General features: G+C 32.9%; 1 protein-coding gene across 1 annotated transcript in view; it reads right to left on the bottom strand.

The window, feature by feature from the left end:
- The window catches only part of HIF1A (hypoxia inducible factor 1 subunit alpha), a 47,255-nt gene that overhangs the window by 4,891 nt on the left and 24,253 nt on the right, over nucleotides 1-18,111 (bottom strand). The window contains exons 3-12 of the mRNA XM_074235956.1: nucleotides 17,605-17,750; nucleotides 17,430-17,514; nucleotides 14,689-14,801; nucleotides 12,537-12,739; nucleotides 8,886-8,992; nucleotides 7,893-8,040; nucleotides 5,225-5,445; nucleotides 4,391-4,668; nucleotides 2,376-2,498; nucleotides 1,711-2,111 (exon numbers count right to left, since the gene is read on the bottom strand). Coding sequence (XP_074092057.1) covers nucleotides 1,711-2,111; nucleotides 2,376-2,498; nucleotides 4,391-4,668; nucleotides 5,225-5,445; nucleotides 7,893-8,040; nucleotides 8,886-8,992; nucleotides 12,537-12,739; nucleotides 14,689-14,801; nucleotides 17,430-17,514; nucleotides 17,605-17,750 — 1,825 coding nt within the window. The remainder of the gene's footprint in view (nucleotides 1-1,710; nucleotides 2,112-2,375; nucleotides 2,499-4,390; nucleotides 4,669-5,224; nucleotides 5,446-7,892; nucleotides 8,041-8,885; nucleotides 8,993-12,536; nucleotides 12,740-14,688; nucleotides 14,802-17,429; nucleotides 17,515-17,604; nucleotides 17,751-18,111) is intronic.

Here is an 18,111-nt window from a genome sequence, read left to right as displayed (position 1 = left end):
GAGTCAGAAGTACCTTCAAATCTGACCTGGGACATTAATTACCTAGTTGTATGGCCTTGGACAAGAAACTTAACCCCTATTTGCCTTGCAAAAACTAAAAAATAATCAGGGACCTGGGGAGGAGAGGTTTTTCTCCCTTTTTCATTTCATCCTCCACATTTCTGCCCACAAGATTTTCCTTAAACATGATCTAACCATGTCAACTACACTAACTCCCCTACTCCATCACCTTTAGTGCTTCCTGTTTCCTCTAGGATTCAATAGAATTTCTCCTTTATAACTTTGCCTCAGTTAATCTTATCAGCATTAATATACATTAATCCTCCTCTTGTACCTGGCAATCCAGCTAAACTGGCTTGCTCTGCTTTTTACATATGACACAACAACTCCATCTTTGCAACAATACTTTTGCATAAGCCACTCTCCCTCACTTAGAATGCACTCTCCTCACTTCTGCCTCAGAATTCCTTCTTCTTCAAGACACAGCTTGACTATTTCTCCTACATAATGATTTTCCTGATATCCGAACTACTAATGTCCTCAAAATGATTTTGTTTGTGTGTGTATGTGTAACATGTTAACCTCCTTCCTAGTAGAGGTTGGTTCATTCATGTACATGTATTCCTAACACCCAGAACAGAACCTGATGTAAGGCACATTTAAATATTGCTGAATGAAAATGAAGAGATACAGGAAAATGTAGTATCAAAGAAACCCAAGAGTTGAAAGGAAAATGGGGTAAAACTGTTAAATAGGGCAATAGCTTCCACCTGCTATCTCAAAGTTGGTTGAAAATAGTCACTTTGGATGTAACTTAAAGAGTCCTCAATTAAAACTTTGATCCCAATGAATTAAAAAATTTCTAAGATGGAAAGTTTCTAACTTATAAATGTTATGCTCCAGATGTTTAAGTCAGTTTAGAATAAAAAAAATATTATGAATAGAATTTAGATACTTAGTTTATTCTCAAAAAATCTCTTTTTAAGGCACAGTGTTGCAGAAATACTAAACTTGCATTGAAAAGGAGAAATATCTTTTCTAAGTCATAAGTAAGCAGGAAAAGGAAACTAAAACATCAACAAGATGAAAACCACACATTAACATTTTAGTTAATAGTTCATAAATTTTAAAGGAAAATATGTGATTGTGGTCACATTTCTTCTTGTTACCAAATTCAAAGAAAAATAAACAAAGGAAGCATTATTAAGGAAATGAACATTAATAGATTAAGTTTTGAGTAGATTAGGAACATTAAAAACAGATGAATACATAATGAAGGAGAACAGAGGGGAAAGGACTATTGATATAAGATAATGAAGACAGAATAGCAAGGACAGGTCGGGATTGTGGTTGTAAAAGCAGGGGAATTCGAGTAAAACACTTTTCTAGTCAACTAAGAAAGACCCCTAGGGTTTAGGATATATCAGCTAGGGTGATTACATGGGAGTAGGAAGTGCAGATTAAGAACAAATTCTTGGTGTAGCTATTACACAAGAGCTCTGAAAATAATAGAGACCCTATTAAAATCAAGGGATTAGACAGTAAGGAATTCTACCCAATTATTTATTTCAAAGACAATGACAAATTAAAAAGAAATAAAGGAAAACTTTTAGGAAAGCAGTTTTAGATGTACTTGCTTTTAAATTTCAACAATAAAAATCTGATTTCCTCAATAAAATTAAATCTTTTTAATATAAAGAGTATTAATACCTTTGACTCAAAGCGACAGACAACAGATTAGGACTCCTTGGATGAGATTTCTCCATTTGTCCTAGTACTTCTTCTCCTGCTTTGTCAGGAGAGACCGTCCGACTTCGATTTTCATCATATGGTGATGCTGGGGCACTGGCAGTTTCATTAATTACGTAAACAGAATATGGAGAAGCAATCAATATTTTATTGTCATCTGTACCTTCTGTTTTCACTGTTTTAACTTCATCACTGGTAGTAGGTTCTTGGGTTTGAGATTGCTGAAAAATGTTAAGGGTGCTCACACTTTGAGAACTTGTAGAAGTATTCTCTAATGGTGAAAGTTGATCAAAAGAACGCAACTGAAAGTCATCATCCATTGGGATATAAGGAGCTAACATTTCCAAGTCTAAATCAGTGTCCTTAAAAAAACACAAGATATTTTGCCATGAGAACAAAGTTTTCAATTGTTTAAAACTAACAAATTGCTTTTAAAGCATTACCAAAAATAAACCCTATCTAGTCACTCAAATCATATGAAAAGGGAAACTAGTCAATGCAGCAAATGAGAATGGACTTTGATTTAATGCATACCTAATATATAGAAAGATATTTTGGAAAATATAATTTGTAAAATATAAATAATTTATCCTAAGACTCAAGCAAAAAATTATTACATTACATACCTGAGTAGAAAAAGGGTTCTTTGCTTCTGTGTCTTCTGCAAAAAGTTTCTCCACTAATTCCAGCTTGAATTCATTGGCCATATCATTATCCACATCAAAACAATACTCACTGGAACTGCTAGGCTGTAAAAACAAATTATAAATTTATTTATTTTTATTCTAATACCTTCACATTTTGTTAGATTTTTAAAAACATATATATATACAAATATCCATTTTTCTTTGGTGAGGCCTTCACTGATAGACAAAAAAAAGTTATTAAGTTCAGATGGTGAGCTAGCTTATCATTACAGCTTTGGAGATAGTAGAACAACTACTGAATTGCCTTTCTTTTAGCCAAGCCAGAAGACTTTTAACATGATGATGAAATAATGATGATGTTTGTCATTTATTCCTAAAGAGGACAATGGCATTAGGGGAAGTGATGCTGTGCTAAGTCACCAGCCTCACTTTCTTCTTGAGAGTCATCTGAGTCCAGTGGCCAGTTATGAATCAGGACAAATGGAGATGACCCTGGATGCAAAGCAATCAGGGTTAAGTGACTTGACCCTTACTAGCTATGTGAATCTGGGCAAGTGTCTGAGGTCAAATTTGAACTCCTGTCCTCCTAACTCCAGAGCTAGATTAACCAATAAACTGAAGACCAAAGAAGCGTTCTGTTTGTCTAAATTAAAGATTTGTAATGCTGTTCAAACCATATACAGATTGTCTTAATTTTAACCTCTGGTATCACAACCAATTCTATTTCCTATTCTTGATTGGCTAATTGTCCTTGAAAATAAAATACTAGTGAGATTTTTGGATGTGCTTTAAACAATTTTTGATTTCACTATTTCTTTCATTTCAACTTTGCATCTAAGTGCACTGTAAATGTTGGGCACTTAAAAAAAGAGGGAAAACCAGAATCATTATTATCACTGATTATTGTCCTTTCTAGTTACAAGTCCTCTCCTTTTTCAGCCCCTTGTTATCTGACTTTGGACCCTACCACTCTTCTGAAGTTTACCAACTTAAGTGACCAATCTTATCCATTTTCCTTTTTGTATTCAAATACCTAGGGAGCAAAAAAATCACCCCCCACTTCATTGTTTTTCAACTCTTTGGAAGAGTAGGAGGTTCAGAAGTCAGATAATAATAGCTCTACTACTCTACTCCAAAGATTATCAGTGATCTTAACCACTAAATCCAATGGTCTTTCCAATTTAACACACCACAAAAGAGAACTCATTTCCCCACTGAAGCCTCTTCTTCAACCTGATTAAGCTCTTAAAATGATTGACCACATCCCTTCTCCTGGATACTTTTTTCCTGCTGACATCCATAAAACTACTTTTAGTTCTCTTACCTTCTCCCACTTTCTATTGGGGGGGGGGGGAAGAGCAAGAATAAGGGAAATATTGTAAAACTCAGAAAAAGAAAACCTCACCTCTTCAGCACCACTAGTTATTTATTATTATTATAATTACTCTTGATTTTCCTTTCACTCATCTCCCATATCCAATTTATTAAGTTTTGTTCCTTCAATTTCCATGTGTCTTGTCACTTATCCTGCTTACCATTTAAACTACTAACACCCCAGGTTCAAGCCTTAAGCATCTTTCCTCTGCATAGTTTTAATAACCTCCTAATAATTTCCCTTTCAATTCCACCCTTTTTACAATTCTTTCCACAAAGCTATCAAATTAATATTGCTGGGGGTGGCTAGGTGAACTGTACATTTGAACCAATGCAGATCACCTGCTTCCACCAATATCTAAATTATACTCTCTCACTTCTATATCTCAGAATTCTTAGATTCCTGATCATTCCAGTTGGTGCTCTCCTTCTTAAAATTACTTTGCTGTTTTATTTATGTCTGAATATCTATCTTCTTTGGAATATAAGTATTCCACGTCTAAACGTTTAAGTGCTTGAGTTGAATACAACATTTAAAATTAATTTCTAGATTTCAATTTTACATAGGAAAAAAAACCCTTTGGAATATTTTTGTTTTCAATCTAGTTTAAGATACCCACCTCAGGTGAACTTTGTCTAGTGCTTGCATCAGAAGGACTAGCTGGACGATCCTGTATTTGAGGCATGGTAAAAGAAAGTTCCAATGGCTCTGGATTTGGCTCCAATTTCAGTGCAACTTCTTGATTGAGTGCAGGGTCAGCATTGCTACGGAGCGGTTTTGTGGTTTCGGAGGTGGGTAGGGGAGACATTGCCAAATTTATATTCTGTAATTTCTCACTAGATGAAGGGAGCATGACATCATTGTATAATGGAACTTCAAGTTGTTGTTCATCTGGTTCTGGTATAGTGGTAAGGAAAAGTGAATCTGTAGGATATCTTTATAACCTCATTAAATTCAAAAGCATTTGTCCCTATGGACGGAATATCCAAATAATTTGCTTAAATAACAAAACTATATACTATTAAACATTTTTAGAGAGAAAAGTTTGAAACAATACTTGTGATGCAACTCAACTGTCCCAAGTTCAAAATTTAAATGAAAACAGGATAACCAAAGTAAAGCATATCAAACATTTTATAAGTAAGAGCACACTGAAGACTGCATAAGAGAGGAACAAATTTATGAAGACCCACAATATAAAACAGTAAAATGAAAAAGACTGCAAATGATTACACCAGCATGAAATTTTGCTGAGTTAGCTCTTTACTATAATGGTCTTATCAGGAAAATAATACATTTCAAATTCACGTGTATACATTTTTGTATATAAAATTAGCAATTGTCTCTAAGCACCTGGTTCAATAAGGGGTGATAAATAAAACTAAACATAACCCACTGTTTAATCAACATGGATTACTTTAGATATTAAATACATCACTAAATATGTACCCACCATTATTGTCAAAGTCCAAAGATATGATAGTATCTCCAGCAGCTGGGGCTAATAAAGTTAAAGCATCTGGTTCCTTCTTAAGTTTATCAAAAAGGCTGCTAGTATCTTCTGTTTCAACCTTTGTCAATAACTGAGTTATTTTCATATCAACTGCTTCCACTGGTTTTAGCATACATTCTGTTTGTCCAAGGGAGAAAATCAAGTCGTGCTGAACAATACCACTATAATAAAAGTAAAGAGATATTAGTAAGCTCTAAATGAGCACTTGATGCTATAAGAATTGAAAAAAGAATTAAGTCATTCAGTTTTACTTTCACAGCTTAATCTATATAGTAAATAAAAAAAATTTCAAAACCGTATCAAGGGGCAGCTAGGTGGCGCTGTGGATAGAGCACCAGCCCTGAAGTCAGGAGTGCCTGAGTTCAAATGTGGCCTCAGACACTTAATTACCTAGCTGTATGGCCTTGGGCAAGCAAAAAAAAAAAAATGATTTCAGTTTTGAACATGTTGAATACAAGACATTTATAGGACATCCAGTTTGAAATATTCAATATGTATGGAGCTGGAGAATGAAGTCTAAAATTTCAGAGAGAGATTAGGGCTGGATAAATAGATCAGAGAATTATCATTATTAAGTTTAACATAATCTTTCCATACGTATACTATCATTACAATAATTTGCTGAATATACTTTATATAGTTCTTTCCTTCTGCATAATGATAATTAGAAGATAAGATTAAGAATATTTAGAAATATAAGAATTAACTATATGTTTACATCCAGAATAAAGATCCAAGTTTGTTTTCTGCAAGGCAATGGGGTTAAGTGGCTTGCAAATGTCTGAGGCCGGATTTGAGCTCAGGTCCTCCTGACTCCAGAGTTGGTGCTCTATCCACTGCACCACTGAGCTGCCCCCTGTTTCAGTTTTAGGAAATAAATGATATTTTTAAAAAGTAATTAGTTAAAACTTAATAGGAAAGTTGGATTTTAGGAATCTTTTTATATGTTATGTCATATGAAGACAAATTTAAATTTAGCTATACTCTCTACCAACCAATCTGCTTAGAAAAAGATAACACATGAGCTCAATTTCACCTCTATGGCTTCACACAATATTTTACCTAGTACCTCTCACTGTTCCTCACCCAAATCATATAACTTTAACTTTCTTTAGAAAATCTTCAGTATGAGTCCTAGGTTTCATTTCTTTATATGAATTTACTTAAATTGTAGTTTTATGTATTCACTTACACATATGGTCTATTTTCCCTACTTAGAATATAAGGTTTTTGAGAGCACAGACCCATCAATTTCTGTGAGTGTAAAGAGAAAGGGGTGTGTGTGTGTGTGTGTGTGTATGATGGAGTGAAATCTTTGAAATTTTGAGGAAATGAAGAGTTTGAAGAGATTTTGGGCCTTCTTTATTGGACTTCTGGAAAAGTTACAGCTTCTTTAGCACTCCAATCTGAAGGGCAGAGGCTGCAGAGGCTTACTGAGGAGATGTGAGCACCAAAGCTGAAACCCAGAGCAGGCTATTAGAGTAGTCCAAGCATGAGGTGATGACATCCTGCACTATGAGTGGTGACAGTGTCAGAGCAGAGAAGGGGGACTATTTGAGAGATGTTGCAAAGGTGAAATCTATAGACCTTGGCAACAGATTGGATATGGAGCTTAAGAGATAGTGAGAAATTAAAGATGACACTAAGAGGGAAATTTGGAAAAAGGGAAAGATGAGTTCAATTTCAAACAAGTTGTCTACAAGACATCCAGTTCTAAGTATCTAATAGGGAATTGGAGACAAGAGCCTGGAGGCCAATAGAAAGTCTAGGGCTGGATAACAAGATGTGAGAACCAGAAGCATAGAGATAATTGGAGCTGATGAGATCACCAAATGAAATTGTATAGAGGAAGAAAGGAGCTCAAGATAAAAATAATAGAGTAAGGTTATTGGGGGGGAGGGGAAATAAACCCATTTTTGGCTTGAGATAAGCTAAGTCAAAACTGTCATCTAGATAGGAGTATTAATGATGTTTTGTCCTTCATTCTCCAAGAAGACCCAAGACATCAGGGAGGTGATTGGAATTCTCCTTCAGAGCCATCTAGGTCCAATGCTCAGAAATGAATCAGGAAAACTGGAGAGGGCTGTGGATGTGAGGCAATAAGAGTTAAGTGACCTGACTCACACAGTTGGTAAATGTGGATTGTCTGAGGGAATTTGAACTCCTGTCCACCTGACTCCAAAGCCAGTGATTGCCACCTAAGAGTATTAAGTGAAATTTGACTGAGGCAATTAAAGAACATATCATGGTAAACCCCAAACTCTTAAAAGGACAGGGGCTGTTTTGTTTTTCTTTGTGCCCCGAGTACTTCCTTGCACATGGAAAGGACATAACACATATTTGTATTGAGAAATGGGTAGAACTGTGCATCATTTTCATAGAAACTTGGAGAGCATGACACTATTAAATGACTGTTATGTCAAAGAGAATAGAAAGGCCTGTGAAATTAAATTCATATAATACTTAATATAATGCCAAATTATTTTTCTTCTCTTCTATAAGAAAAAGCAAAACAATTTCATAAGAAATGATATTATAGAAAGTACTACATTTATTTGTCCTGTGTTCCCCAAAACCAAATGAGTTTATACATTAAACTTAAACTTACCTTACAACATAATTTACACACACTATACATTGTGGTTGGGAGTTTTTAGTATTGTAAATCACAGTCGCTTGAGTTTCAACCCAAACATATCCACCCCGTTTGGCAAGCATTCTATATTGTCCAGTAGTGACTTGTCCTTTAGTAAACACTAGGAATGGGAAAAAAATAAATTTATGCAAAGTTTATTTTCCAAAAGATAAAACATAACCATAAAAAAGGGGAGAAATTTTATTTTCCTCTTAGTTTCATTTAATGTCTTCCCTTAAGCTATTTTACTTTAAAATAACATTACGGGAAGAAAAATAAAACTTACTGAAATGAAATCACTTCCTTCAAGTCATCATACCTCAATTTTCAACTCAAAATTAAAATAATAACAATTCCAATCCCTCAATAACTGATGTAGAAGATGAGGGTAGAAAAGATGAAAGGTCAAGATGATTATCTGTGACACTATAGAGGATGATATTTAAGGCAACTGGCATTGCCACCATAAATACCAGAACATTTAAATTTAACATTTAGATAGCTTTGCATGATGAAACTTCTAAGACTAAGACTAACCACAGATTTGGACCTTCTGTATAGACCAAAGCAGCTTACATTCCCTATCAATAGAAACAACCCATTAAGCCTTTTATTCTCTACCATAAAATACCAACTTATCTGGGTGTTAAGAACAATGTGGCCCGGCCCTCCTATGAGAAATAATGTTGAATTATGCATATATGAATGCTGGATCTCATTTGTGGGAAATTTCATTACCAAAAATACATTATATACATCACCTATATTAAATTTGAATCCACATAGGTTAATGATTTCATAAGGATCCAATGAGTTATAATTTGAAACGAAATAAATTTTGTTTCTTATTGAATTACACTGAGCTGGTATTTGTTTCCTAAATCCAACCCATAATATTTTACCACCTAATGAGTTTCCAATAAGAAAACTATTTGGAGGATTCTTCAGTTGTTCAATCTTACTTACTATCATGATGAGTTTTGGTCAGATGATCTGAGTCTAAAGCATGGTAGTATTCGTAAATTGAGCGACCTAAAAGTTCCTCTGGTTCATATCCCATTAGCTCTGTAATTCTTTTAAATAAAGCACAGGAAAAAAAATTTAAATAAAAAGTATTTAATTCTTCCTTCTTCCCCCTCCCCAAAGTATATTTAGAATTAAGAGATACTCTGAGCTTTTTCCTGTTTATTTCAGCAAATATTTAACTGCAAATATTCTATCTAATCAGTGAGCAAGATTTCTAAGTTCAGTTTGAAAGCTGTCACTTATGGTATGGGTTTGAATACAGGTCATTACTTCCTTCCCTCTCCCAATCTGGCAGCTTAACCTTCAAGTCTATCAAGAAAAAGTACCAGAAGTTCCCCTTATAGCCTGTATGCACATGAGAAGTTTCTGTCTGAAGTAAGAAAGCCCTCTTAGAATTAATAAGTCTCCCAACATTTATCTCCCTGATCTACCTGCCCCTCCCCACACCCATGAATTACTGGGGCTAGAAAACATCACTGGGAGTACACAGCAGTAAATAGTCATCAGTGTCATAATTTATATCTTTGCTCCACATTGGGGGTCCTATGTCCCACTTGTATATTCTATACTTCTGGATTACTATTCAAAAGCTGCAGAAAGGGTTTTATGGGGTTCAGTATTATAGAGTTAAAAAATACATGGGTAAAGGAGGCAAGGAATACACCTACAGAGCAGAGGAGGGGTTATCAAAGTGGCTACCCTAAAAAAAGTAGTTAGGACAGAAGTGTCAAGCACATAGCACATTAACCAAAACACTCCCAAGTTCTTGCTGAACAGATTAAAATGTAATTGGGAAATAATTAACAAAATAAATAAATAAAAGAGCATTATATTTTAAAACTAATTCAACATGTGGCCCTTATGGATAGAGGCCCCCATTTTGATTTACTTTATGTCACTGGGGAAGAAGACACAAAGACAAAAGGACAAGTCAATGACTCAACTATTTAGTTTTCATTTTTGGTCATAAAAAAAGTTATATTATTTGACTGTAATGCTTCACATTTGTATATGGCAAAAATACTTTTTAAGACAGTCATTTTTTGGTATAATGTCACATAATACATTTTCATTGTATTAATATAGTTTTTTTTTTATAAAAATTTCAAAACCCATTTTATGAGTACAACCTCTTTTGGATCAAGGTGGTAATTATCTATTTTTATTGTTCAGTCATACCTGACTCTCTTCATGGTCTTTCCAGTTTACATACAAAGAAATTGACATTTCCTTCTCTAGCACATTTTTAAGAGATGAGGAAATCGAGGCAAACAGTGTTAACAGGGTTAAGTGGCTTACCTAGGGTCACATAACTAAGTCTTAGGGATACATTTAAACTTAGAAGAATTGAGTCTTCCTGAGTTGCTTACCACTTTGACAAGAAGTTAGTAAAATCGCAGATATATAATTAATTTCTTTTGAATTTTTGGAATGCTTAGCAAAGATACTGGGTAAATGCTTAGTTAACAAATATTGGTTGAAATACAGTGAGTCATCAACATGATTTTAAATACCAATAAAACTCAGGACCGATATATAATGTATAGCTAGCTAGGTTTTTGGCGGGGTATAACTTCTGTGAGCTAAGGCTGTCTGAAGTAATATTCAATACACAAATTATATTTAATTTATTTAATTTCATTAAAGCAAAGAAATCAAAATAAAAAATATGGGATGTTTAAATTTAGCTCAGAACTATTTGAATTTAATTTGAATGATAGTTACAGAAATGTTAGATATTAAGATCTACAAAAAGCACTTTACATACATACATTTGATCTGTTCAATCCTGAATGAGGTTCATATAATAATTTAAAAATCTATTTGAAATAAAATAAACTTCCATATTTTTCATTAAACTTAGTAATTAAGATACTACTTAATTTCCCTCATCCTATTTCCATACAACCTACTTTATGCTAAAATTGCTAATATTCTGTTCTCATCAGGTTAAATATTTAGATTTAAGCTTTTGAGTTTGTAAAGAAAGTAAAAAGAAAGCATGGGATAGTCACCAAGCAAAAAAACTAAATAGAATATGGTCACGGGAAAGAAGTCTTTTCCCCCCAAAAGCAAATACTGAAGAATACTATTGGTACCATCAGACTAGAAATTAAAAGCTATGATAGTTTATTGTTGAATAATGAAAATAGTTTAGAGTATTTCATGACCAGCAGATGGCACTATTACACAGGAAATGAATATCAGAAAAACTAGTTAGTACATTTATTTCCAAAAATTGAAAGCAGGGGTGGCTAGGTGGCACAGTGAATAGAGCACTGGCCTTGGAGTCAGGAGTACCTGGGTTCAAATCCAGTCTCAGACACTTAATAATTACCTAGCTGTGTGGCCTTGGGCAAGCCACTTAATCCCACTGCCTTGCAAAATCAAAAAAGAAAAGAAAAAAAAAAAAAAAAGAAAAATTGAAAACAGATACCAGTGCAGCTAGGTGGCACAGTTGCTAGAGCATGGGCCCTGCAGTCAGGAAGACCTGAGTTTAAATATGGCCTCAGATATTTAATAAAATTATCTAGCTGTGTATCCTTGGGCAAGTCACATAACCCCATCTGCCTTACAGAAACCAAAATAAATCGATAACTGATAGAACAAAACAAATATAAAGATGTTTCAGACATAACATTTATTTTTAATAGCTTTCCTTTTTTGGTGGTATTTAAAGAATTTTTTTCTAGAAAAACTGTCACCAAGATCTCAGCACAAACTTTTAATTAGTTTCTAAGCATTGTCATCTAAACTCAGGCAAATAATGTTTAAATAAAATGAAATTTTGTAAATCTATATAAAATGTTGGTACAATTAAACTCTAAAATTTTATAATATATGCTTCTGAAAAGTAAATTGAATATAAATTACAGTTTATAGGATTTAAGGGATCAAAAAGTCAAAGGAATATGTAATTTTTAAAAATCATGTAATTTTTACAGTATCCAAGGGTCGTTGGGTGGATATCACAGTAATATAATGGAAAAAAGAAAACAGCTATAAAATTTCAATTTTAGAGCTAGAAAGAACTAGGGGACTCCCTAAGTCATATTGTTGAGAAAACTAAAAAAAACCCCTCTAAAACTAGAAAAACACAATTGAAATTTCAAGAGCCAAAGCTGCCCTCTTTTTGACACTGCTTCTCATGGATTTCCCCTCTATTTCCCCTCCTCTCCTCAGTTTGAAAAATAAGTGGGGATTAATGTTAAGTCAACAGTCTCCATTGATCTCACCTATTCTAGATGGTGGTGTATTTTTCCTCCAAGTGTACAAATTTAGTCTAACAATTTGCAAGGTTATTAAAGTACCACATAAAAAGTCAGTGGATTGAACTCTTATGATTTATTGCTTATGAATTACTTGAGTGGTCCAGAGGAAAAAGGGATAGGATTTTGATTCAGAAAACCTGTGCCTGCCTTAACTTTGCTACTTGGATAAAAAACACGTTACCTCCTTGTACTGTTTCTTCATCTGTAAAATGTGGCAATTGGATTAGATAACTTCTGAGGTCTCTTCCATTTCTAAATCTGTGATTTTATGAAGTCAAAATTTTTTTGGAATAATTTTAAGTTTCAGGGCTTAATTTACCTTTCATCACAATATGAAAATTTCATATCCAAGCTGTGGCGACTGAGAAAAGTTTTGCTATCCAAAGGAACTTCAATATTTGATGGATGAGGAATGGGTTCACAAATCAATACCAAGCAAGTCATAGGTGGTTTCTTATACCCACACTGAGATTGGTTATTGCAGGTATCATACACACGAATGTGACCTGTACAATGAAGTACCTAGGTGGATATATGAAAATATTATCAGTTATTATCCATTCTAAATTAAGAGCTAAAAAAAATTATAAACAATGCAGAAAAAAACCCTCAAGAAATGTATGGCTTAAGACAGAATTATGTGTGAACCTTTTAACAAATAGCTTATTTTTTTTACCTGCTTGGAATCTCTACATATTACACAAATTCCCTGTGGCCTACTCTTTAGACAACAGAATAAGAGAATAACATATACTGTTTGAAAGCATTTCTTAGTCTAATCTTTTAGTGTTTTATCTATAGGTAGGACAAAGAATCACGTAAACATTTTTTCCCTAAATTAAATCATGTTTTTCCTCCAACAGCAATCAAGTACTTAAATGCCAGTTATTCTACATGGTACTACAGATATAAAAAGTATATTTCTGGTAGAAAGGACAGCCTGTATAAAAGCAGAGTCTGGAGATAAGTTTTTGCATATGTGGAACAATAAATTGAATCCATCAAAGAATATGTATCAAGAAAGCTAGACTGGGGTTAGCTTTTTTGTAGTTTATCCTTTATCTTGAGTTAGGATGTTAAAGATCAGATTTATGCTTTAGGAACAGCACTTGGGAAAATGTGGAGGATGGATCAGAGAAGGAAGAGATTTGAGGAAGGGAGATGAGTAATACCAGTTAAAAACAGGTTTTTTTTAGTCAAGTTCTGTTAATTCAACCTTCACCATTTCTAGTTCTTCACTTTTTCTTCTCATCAAAATCATCTTGTTTCAGTTTCCAGTACTTCTCACTTCAATTACAACAAAGCCTCTTAAATGGACTTTCACCTCTACTGTCTAGCTTCTCCAATCCATCCTGTATACTGCTGCTGCTTTGAAATTTTCCAGCGTATTGCTGATTATATTATTCATAGGTGAGCTCAAAAACCATTGACAGCTTCCTATTAACTACTAAGTAAAAAAAAATCATCTAATCCAGCTCTAAGTATCTTTCCAGTTCTATTTCATTCTTAATTTAAACTAATTTAACTAAACTGGACTGGTGCTCAATTACCTACCTTTTCCCATTCTCCTTGCCTTTTCTCACATGTTTCCCTTTGCCTAGAATGGACTTTTTCTTTGTTCCCCATCTCAGCTTGATGAAATTCTTCCCTTCCTTCAAGGTCCAATTCAGGTACCTACATGAAGGCTTCCCTGATAACCTAGCTGGATTCCTTAAATTTCTCACAGCACTTTGTCTGGAACTTTCCTTTGTACTCATCACAATCTGCCTTAAAGAATAATAAAGAATAGTTCTTTTTATACATATCTCATCCCCCCTGCTATTCATCTCTAATTTCATAGAAGGCAGGGATGATACCTTATTTTGTTTTTGTATTTTCAGTGCCTTGAACATAGTAGATGACTGATAAAGGCACATATTTACCAAGCTAGATTGAGGAAATTAAAAAATTATATATACATATATATAAAATCACATAATCAGGATAGCTTAGATTACTGTTATTCAAAGGGTAATAAGAATAAAAATAGGATAAAGCCATAATATTCCATAAATTATAGCTGTTTTGCATAGTAAATAAGAAAATGAACAAACAAAAAAATTAATGAAAGCTAAGTTCAACCAAACCTAACCTCTCTACATTACTAACCCCACTGTCTGTTCTTCCAGGGTTAAATTGAGGGAAATTAAAAAAAAATCTGTAACATCTAATGCAAACAAAGTGAACCACAGGAAGCAAAGTTCAAAGAGGAAAAAAATGTAATTAAGGGAATTCAATTTTATCTGCAAAATAAAACTTCAAAAATGAGATGGCTTTTAATCTAAATTAGGAATTAAACTAATACATATTCAACAAAAAGAATAGTTTTTTTCCTTTACCATTCTATAATGATACCTAGTGGAACACATCACACCAAGCAGAACCTATTGTTAGGTCAAACGCCAATCACATGCAAAAATCACACTCAATACCTTCCATGTGGCAGATTTTATGTTCATGGTTCGTCCACGACTAGTTAGAGTACACTTCATTCTGAGGAAAAAGCTGCGTTCTGTGTTTTGCTCCTTGCCTTTTTTCACAGGACCTAATGTGAAACAATGAAAGAGAATTTTAATAAGTTAAAAAATTTCAAATAGACCTCTTACGATACAATTTTATTTGAATTCAATTTGAATTCAATACAATTTATTTGAATTCACAATATATTCATATTATTTTATTGATATATTACCTCACGCTACCATATAATTACTTTTGTCTAAAATCATAAAGTTAATTTGTTATATTGATCGGTTCAAAGAATGCAATAGGTTATATTTCCTCAATACTATTATTAGTATTCCTGGTTTGAGTGATAAAGGAATCAAAACTGTATAAGCCAGAAATGCTATAACAAAATCACAATAGGAAGTATGGAATATAAGTGTATATATTATAAGAATAAAATTTCTTTTCTTTCATGAAATTTGCAAGAAGTTTGATGAAAACTTTCAGTTTAAAGTTTTTTTGTAACTTTCTTTTTAAATGCACATGATTTTTCCTTATTTCTCTGTTAAGTAAAAAGGAAGTAGCAAGAAGATATACAGCAACAGGTCTCCTCAAAGTTATATACTAAACAGTAGCAAAACATGAACTAGTCCACTTTTCCAATGCTACTGGGCTACAGTGGAAAACAGTATCTACAAGGATTTCTACACAAATCATCAACTTGCTTCCTTATTATTAGAAAGATTTTAATTCTACTATGCTACTACTTCAGAAGACAATAGGGACAGAGAAGTTCTGTCTCACTCAAATATTTGAGTATAATCAATTCAAGAATAGTAACACAGCTAGAATGATCCTCAAGACCCCCAAAATTGGGATCTAGCATCACAATCATCTGAACCACTTGTGAATATCCTTCATATCTTCAAACTACACTTATTTTCATAGTTGAAAATCACTTTCAAGTGTTGATACAAAATGAAATCAGACTGATTTTTGTTCATTCAGCATGTTTGGTTTCTCCATTCAGTAAATTAGAATGATAGTTTGGTATGGTATTTTTATAAGAACTGATTTTGAATGTTTGTATCAAGATTACTCATTAAAACACCAAACATTAAAATTATGAACCATATTTCATTACCCGATTAAATTCAGGATCATATTCCTGAAAATACACTCCACATATAGATGGTACATAAAAAAGTCTCAAAACAAAAAATTCTGTAATAGGTAGATGTTTCTATTAAATGTGAATAAGCCATGTTTTAAGACCAAACAATTTAATTCTGCATAAATTTAGAATCAGTAAATGTTGTATTGGCACTAATTTCTGAATCTGTATAAATACATGTGCAGGGAAAATTATTGGTTTTGGAACTTAGATTATTTGTATATTACAAATAATCTAAGTTCCAAAACCAATAAACATATGAAACTTGATTTAGAGAAATACATTTACTTAATTAACCAAGCAGAAATTAAGATACTGAATTTTTTCCTTTTTTTTCCAGGAATCAAAAGGAAAATGCCTCATAAATGCAAACAATAGCAGGAATATGCTACCATTAATTTTGACTTTCTCATCAAGGAATTGTAATCTTTTTAAGGAGAATTATTAAAATCTGGACTTTTTCCAATTGAAGAGGATATAAAAATTCAGGTTCATGGTAAATCTTAATAAAAACTGTTTAAAAATAGCTTCATTTTACTCTTTGTAACTCAAATTATGCTAGCCTTCTATTTCAGGAAGAAATCAATTTAAGTTTATAAAATCAATCAACATATGGTAAGCAGACAAAAAAAACCTTCCCTCTCAATTTTAGATTCAGCATGAATGAAGCTTCTTATTTTTACTACTATTTTCCAGTTTTCCAATTATACCTACTACCTTTACTTACCTAAAATATTGCCAAGAACAAGAAAAAAGTTCATGTACTTTGCCCAAAGAGCTTTATTTTTAGGTAAGTACTCTTATTTATCCTGATAAATCATTAAGTTTGATTGTGTAATTTCTATGCTCCCAAAATAGTCAATGGGGTGAGAGGAGATGCTTCAGGACAGTATACTAAACGTAGCAAGAAGTAACAGCAGAAAAATCTTCATGAAAAGTGCACAGAAATCCTAGACATATCATGAAGATAAACAGTTCTTCAAACAAGTTGAGATGGCTTTAAGTAGAGACCCTGGAGTAATGGATTTGTGTTCAAGGACCAGACTAAGTTTGGAGGTGGTCATCAACCAGTCTGACTGAAGATAAATAATTTTTCAGCCATGACAACTCCTTTTGAAGATCATTTACTAAATTATAATAGGGTTGTGATCTGCATTCTCTTTGTAACAACAAAGTTACCAATCTTTGAAGAACCAAAGTAACCTTGGATATTTAAAACAATAAGCCATTAATTAAGTGAAAATCTTTGACAATTCAAATAACATTTTGCCCAAGGAGAAAGCCACAATTGTTATTGTATTTTCTTGGATATGAAATTTAAACAGTCTCAAATAAAAAAAAATATAGGACATCATGTGAGCAAATTTATTTACTAAAATATTCATTTATTAATTGGCTTTAAAATGATTATTCAGAAATTAACAAATGAAATCTTTCAATTGTAAATATCACAATAATTTATTAAAATATGCTTAATATATTAGAATTGTTTATACAAGGCTCATAAAAACCATTCCATCATATTAAATCAAGCAATTTGTTTTTTCTTACCATTTCTGTGTATAAGCATTTCTCTCAGTTCCTCATGGTCACATGGATGTGTAAAATCAAATACACTGTGTCCTGTTAGTTCAAACTGTAAACATAAGGGGAAAAATAAGTTCTAGTTCTTGAAATAAGGGCATAATGATGACTGAACACCTCTTTAATATTATAATATTTTTACCTGAGTTAGTCCCATACATTTGTTCACATTTTCGGACATATAAATCATGTCACCGTCCTCTGTGAGAACCATAACAAAGCCATCTAGAGCTTTCAAATAAAAGCAATTTAGTTGTGCTTCCATTTCAGCTTCAGCTTCCAGATCACCTACAAAAATTTTTTAAAAATAAAATTACTTGAACTACAATGTATCACTTTTCTTGCTACCTTGCTATCAAGTCATTATTTTAAAATATCAAAGGCTATTTTTAAAAGTCTAAAAAATGTTTAAAAAACCATTGGGAAATAATTAGCAAAAGAGGTATAAAAATACAATACAAAATAGACAATGTTCATTTGTGGTTTTCTTAGTTTATACAAATCCACAGGGATCTGTTTCTATATGTTAGATAACCAGTGTTCTCTGGTGTGATATCCTATATACAGATAGGGTCTCTAATTAATGAATCCTTTGAATTGGTTGTATGTATCTGAATTTGTACTATTCGAAGTTATAACTGGATAAAAA

Source organism: Macrotis lagotis, chromosome 4, assembly GCF_037893015.1.
Source record: "Macrotis lagotis isolate mMagLag1 chromosome 4, bilby.v1.9.chrom.fasta, whole genome shotgun sequence".
Taxonomy (NCBI): Eukaryota; Metazoa; Chordata; class Mammalia; order Peramelemorphia; family Peramelidae; genus Macrotis; species Macrotis lagotis.
Note: the sequence above shows the minus strand (reverse complement) of the source record. Positions and strands in the feature narration are given on the sequence as shown.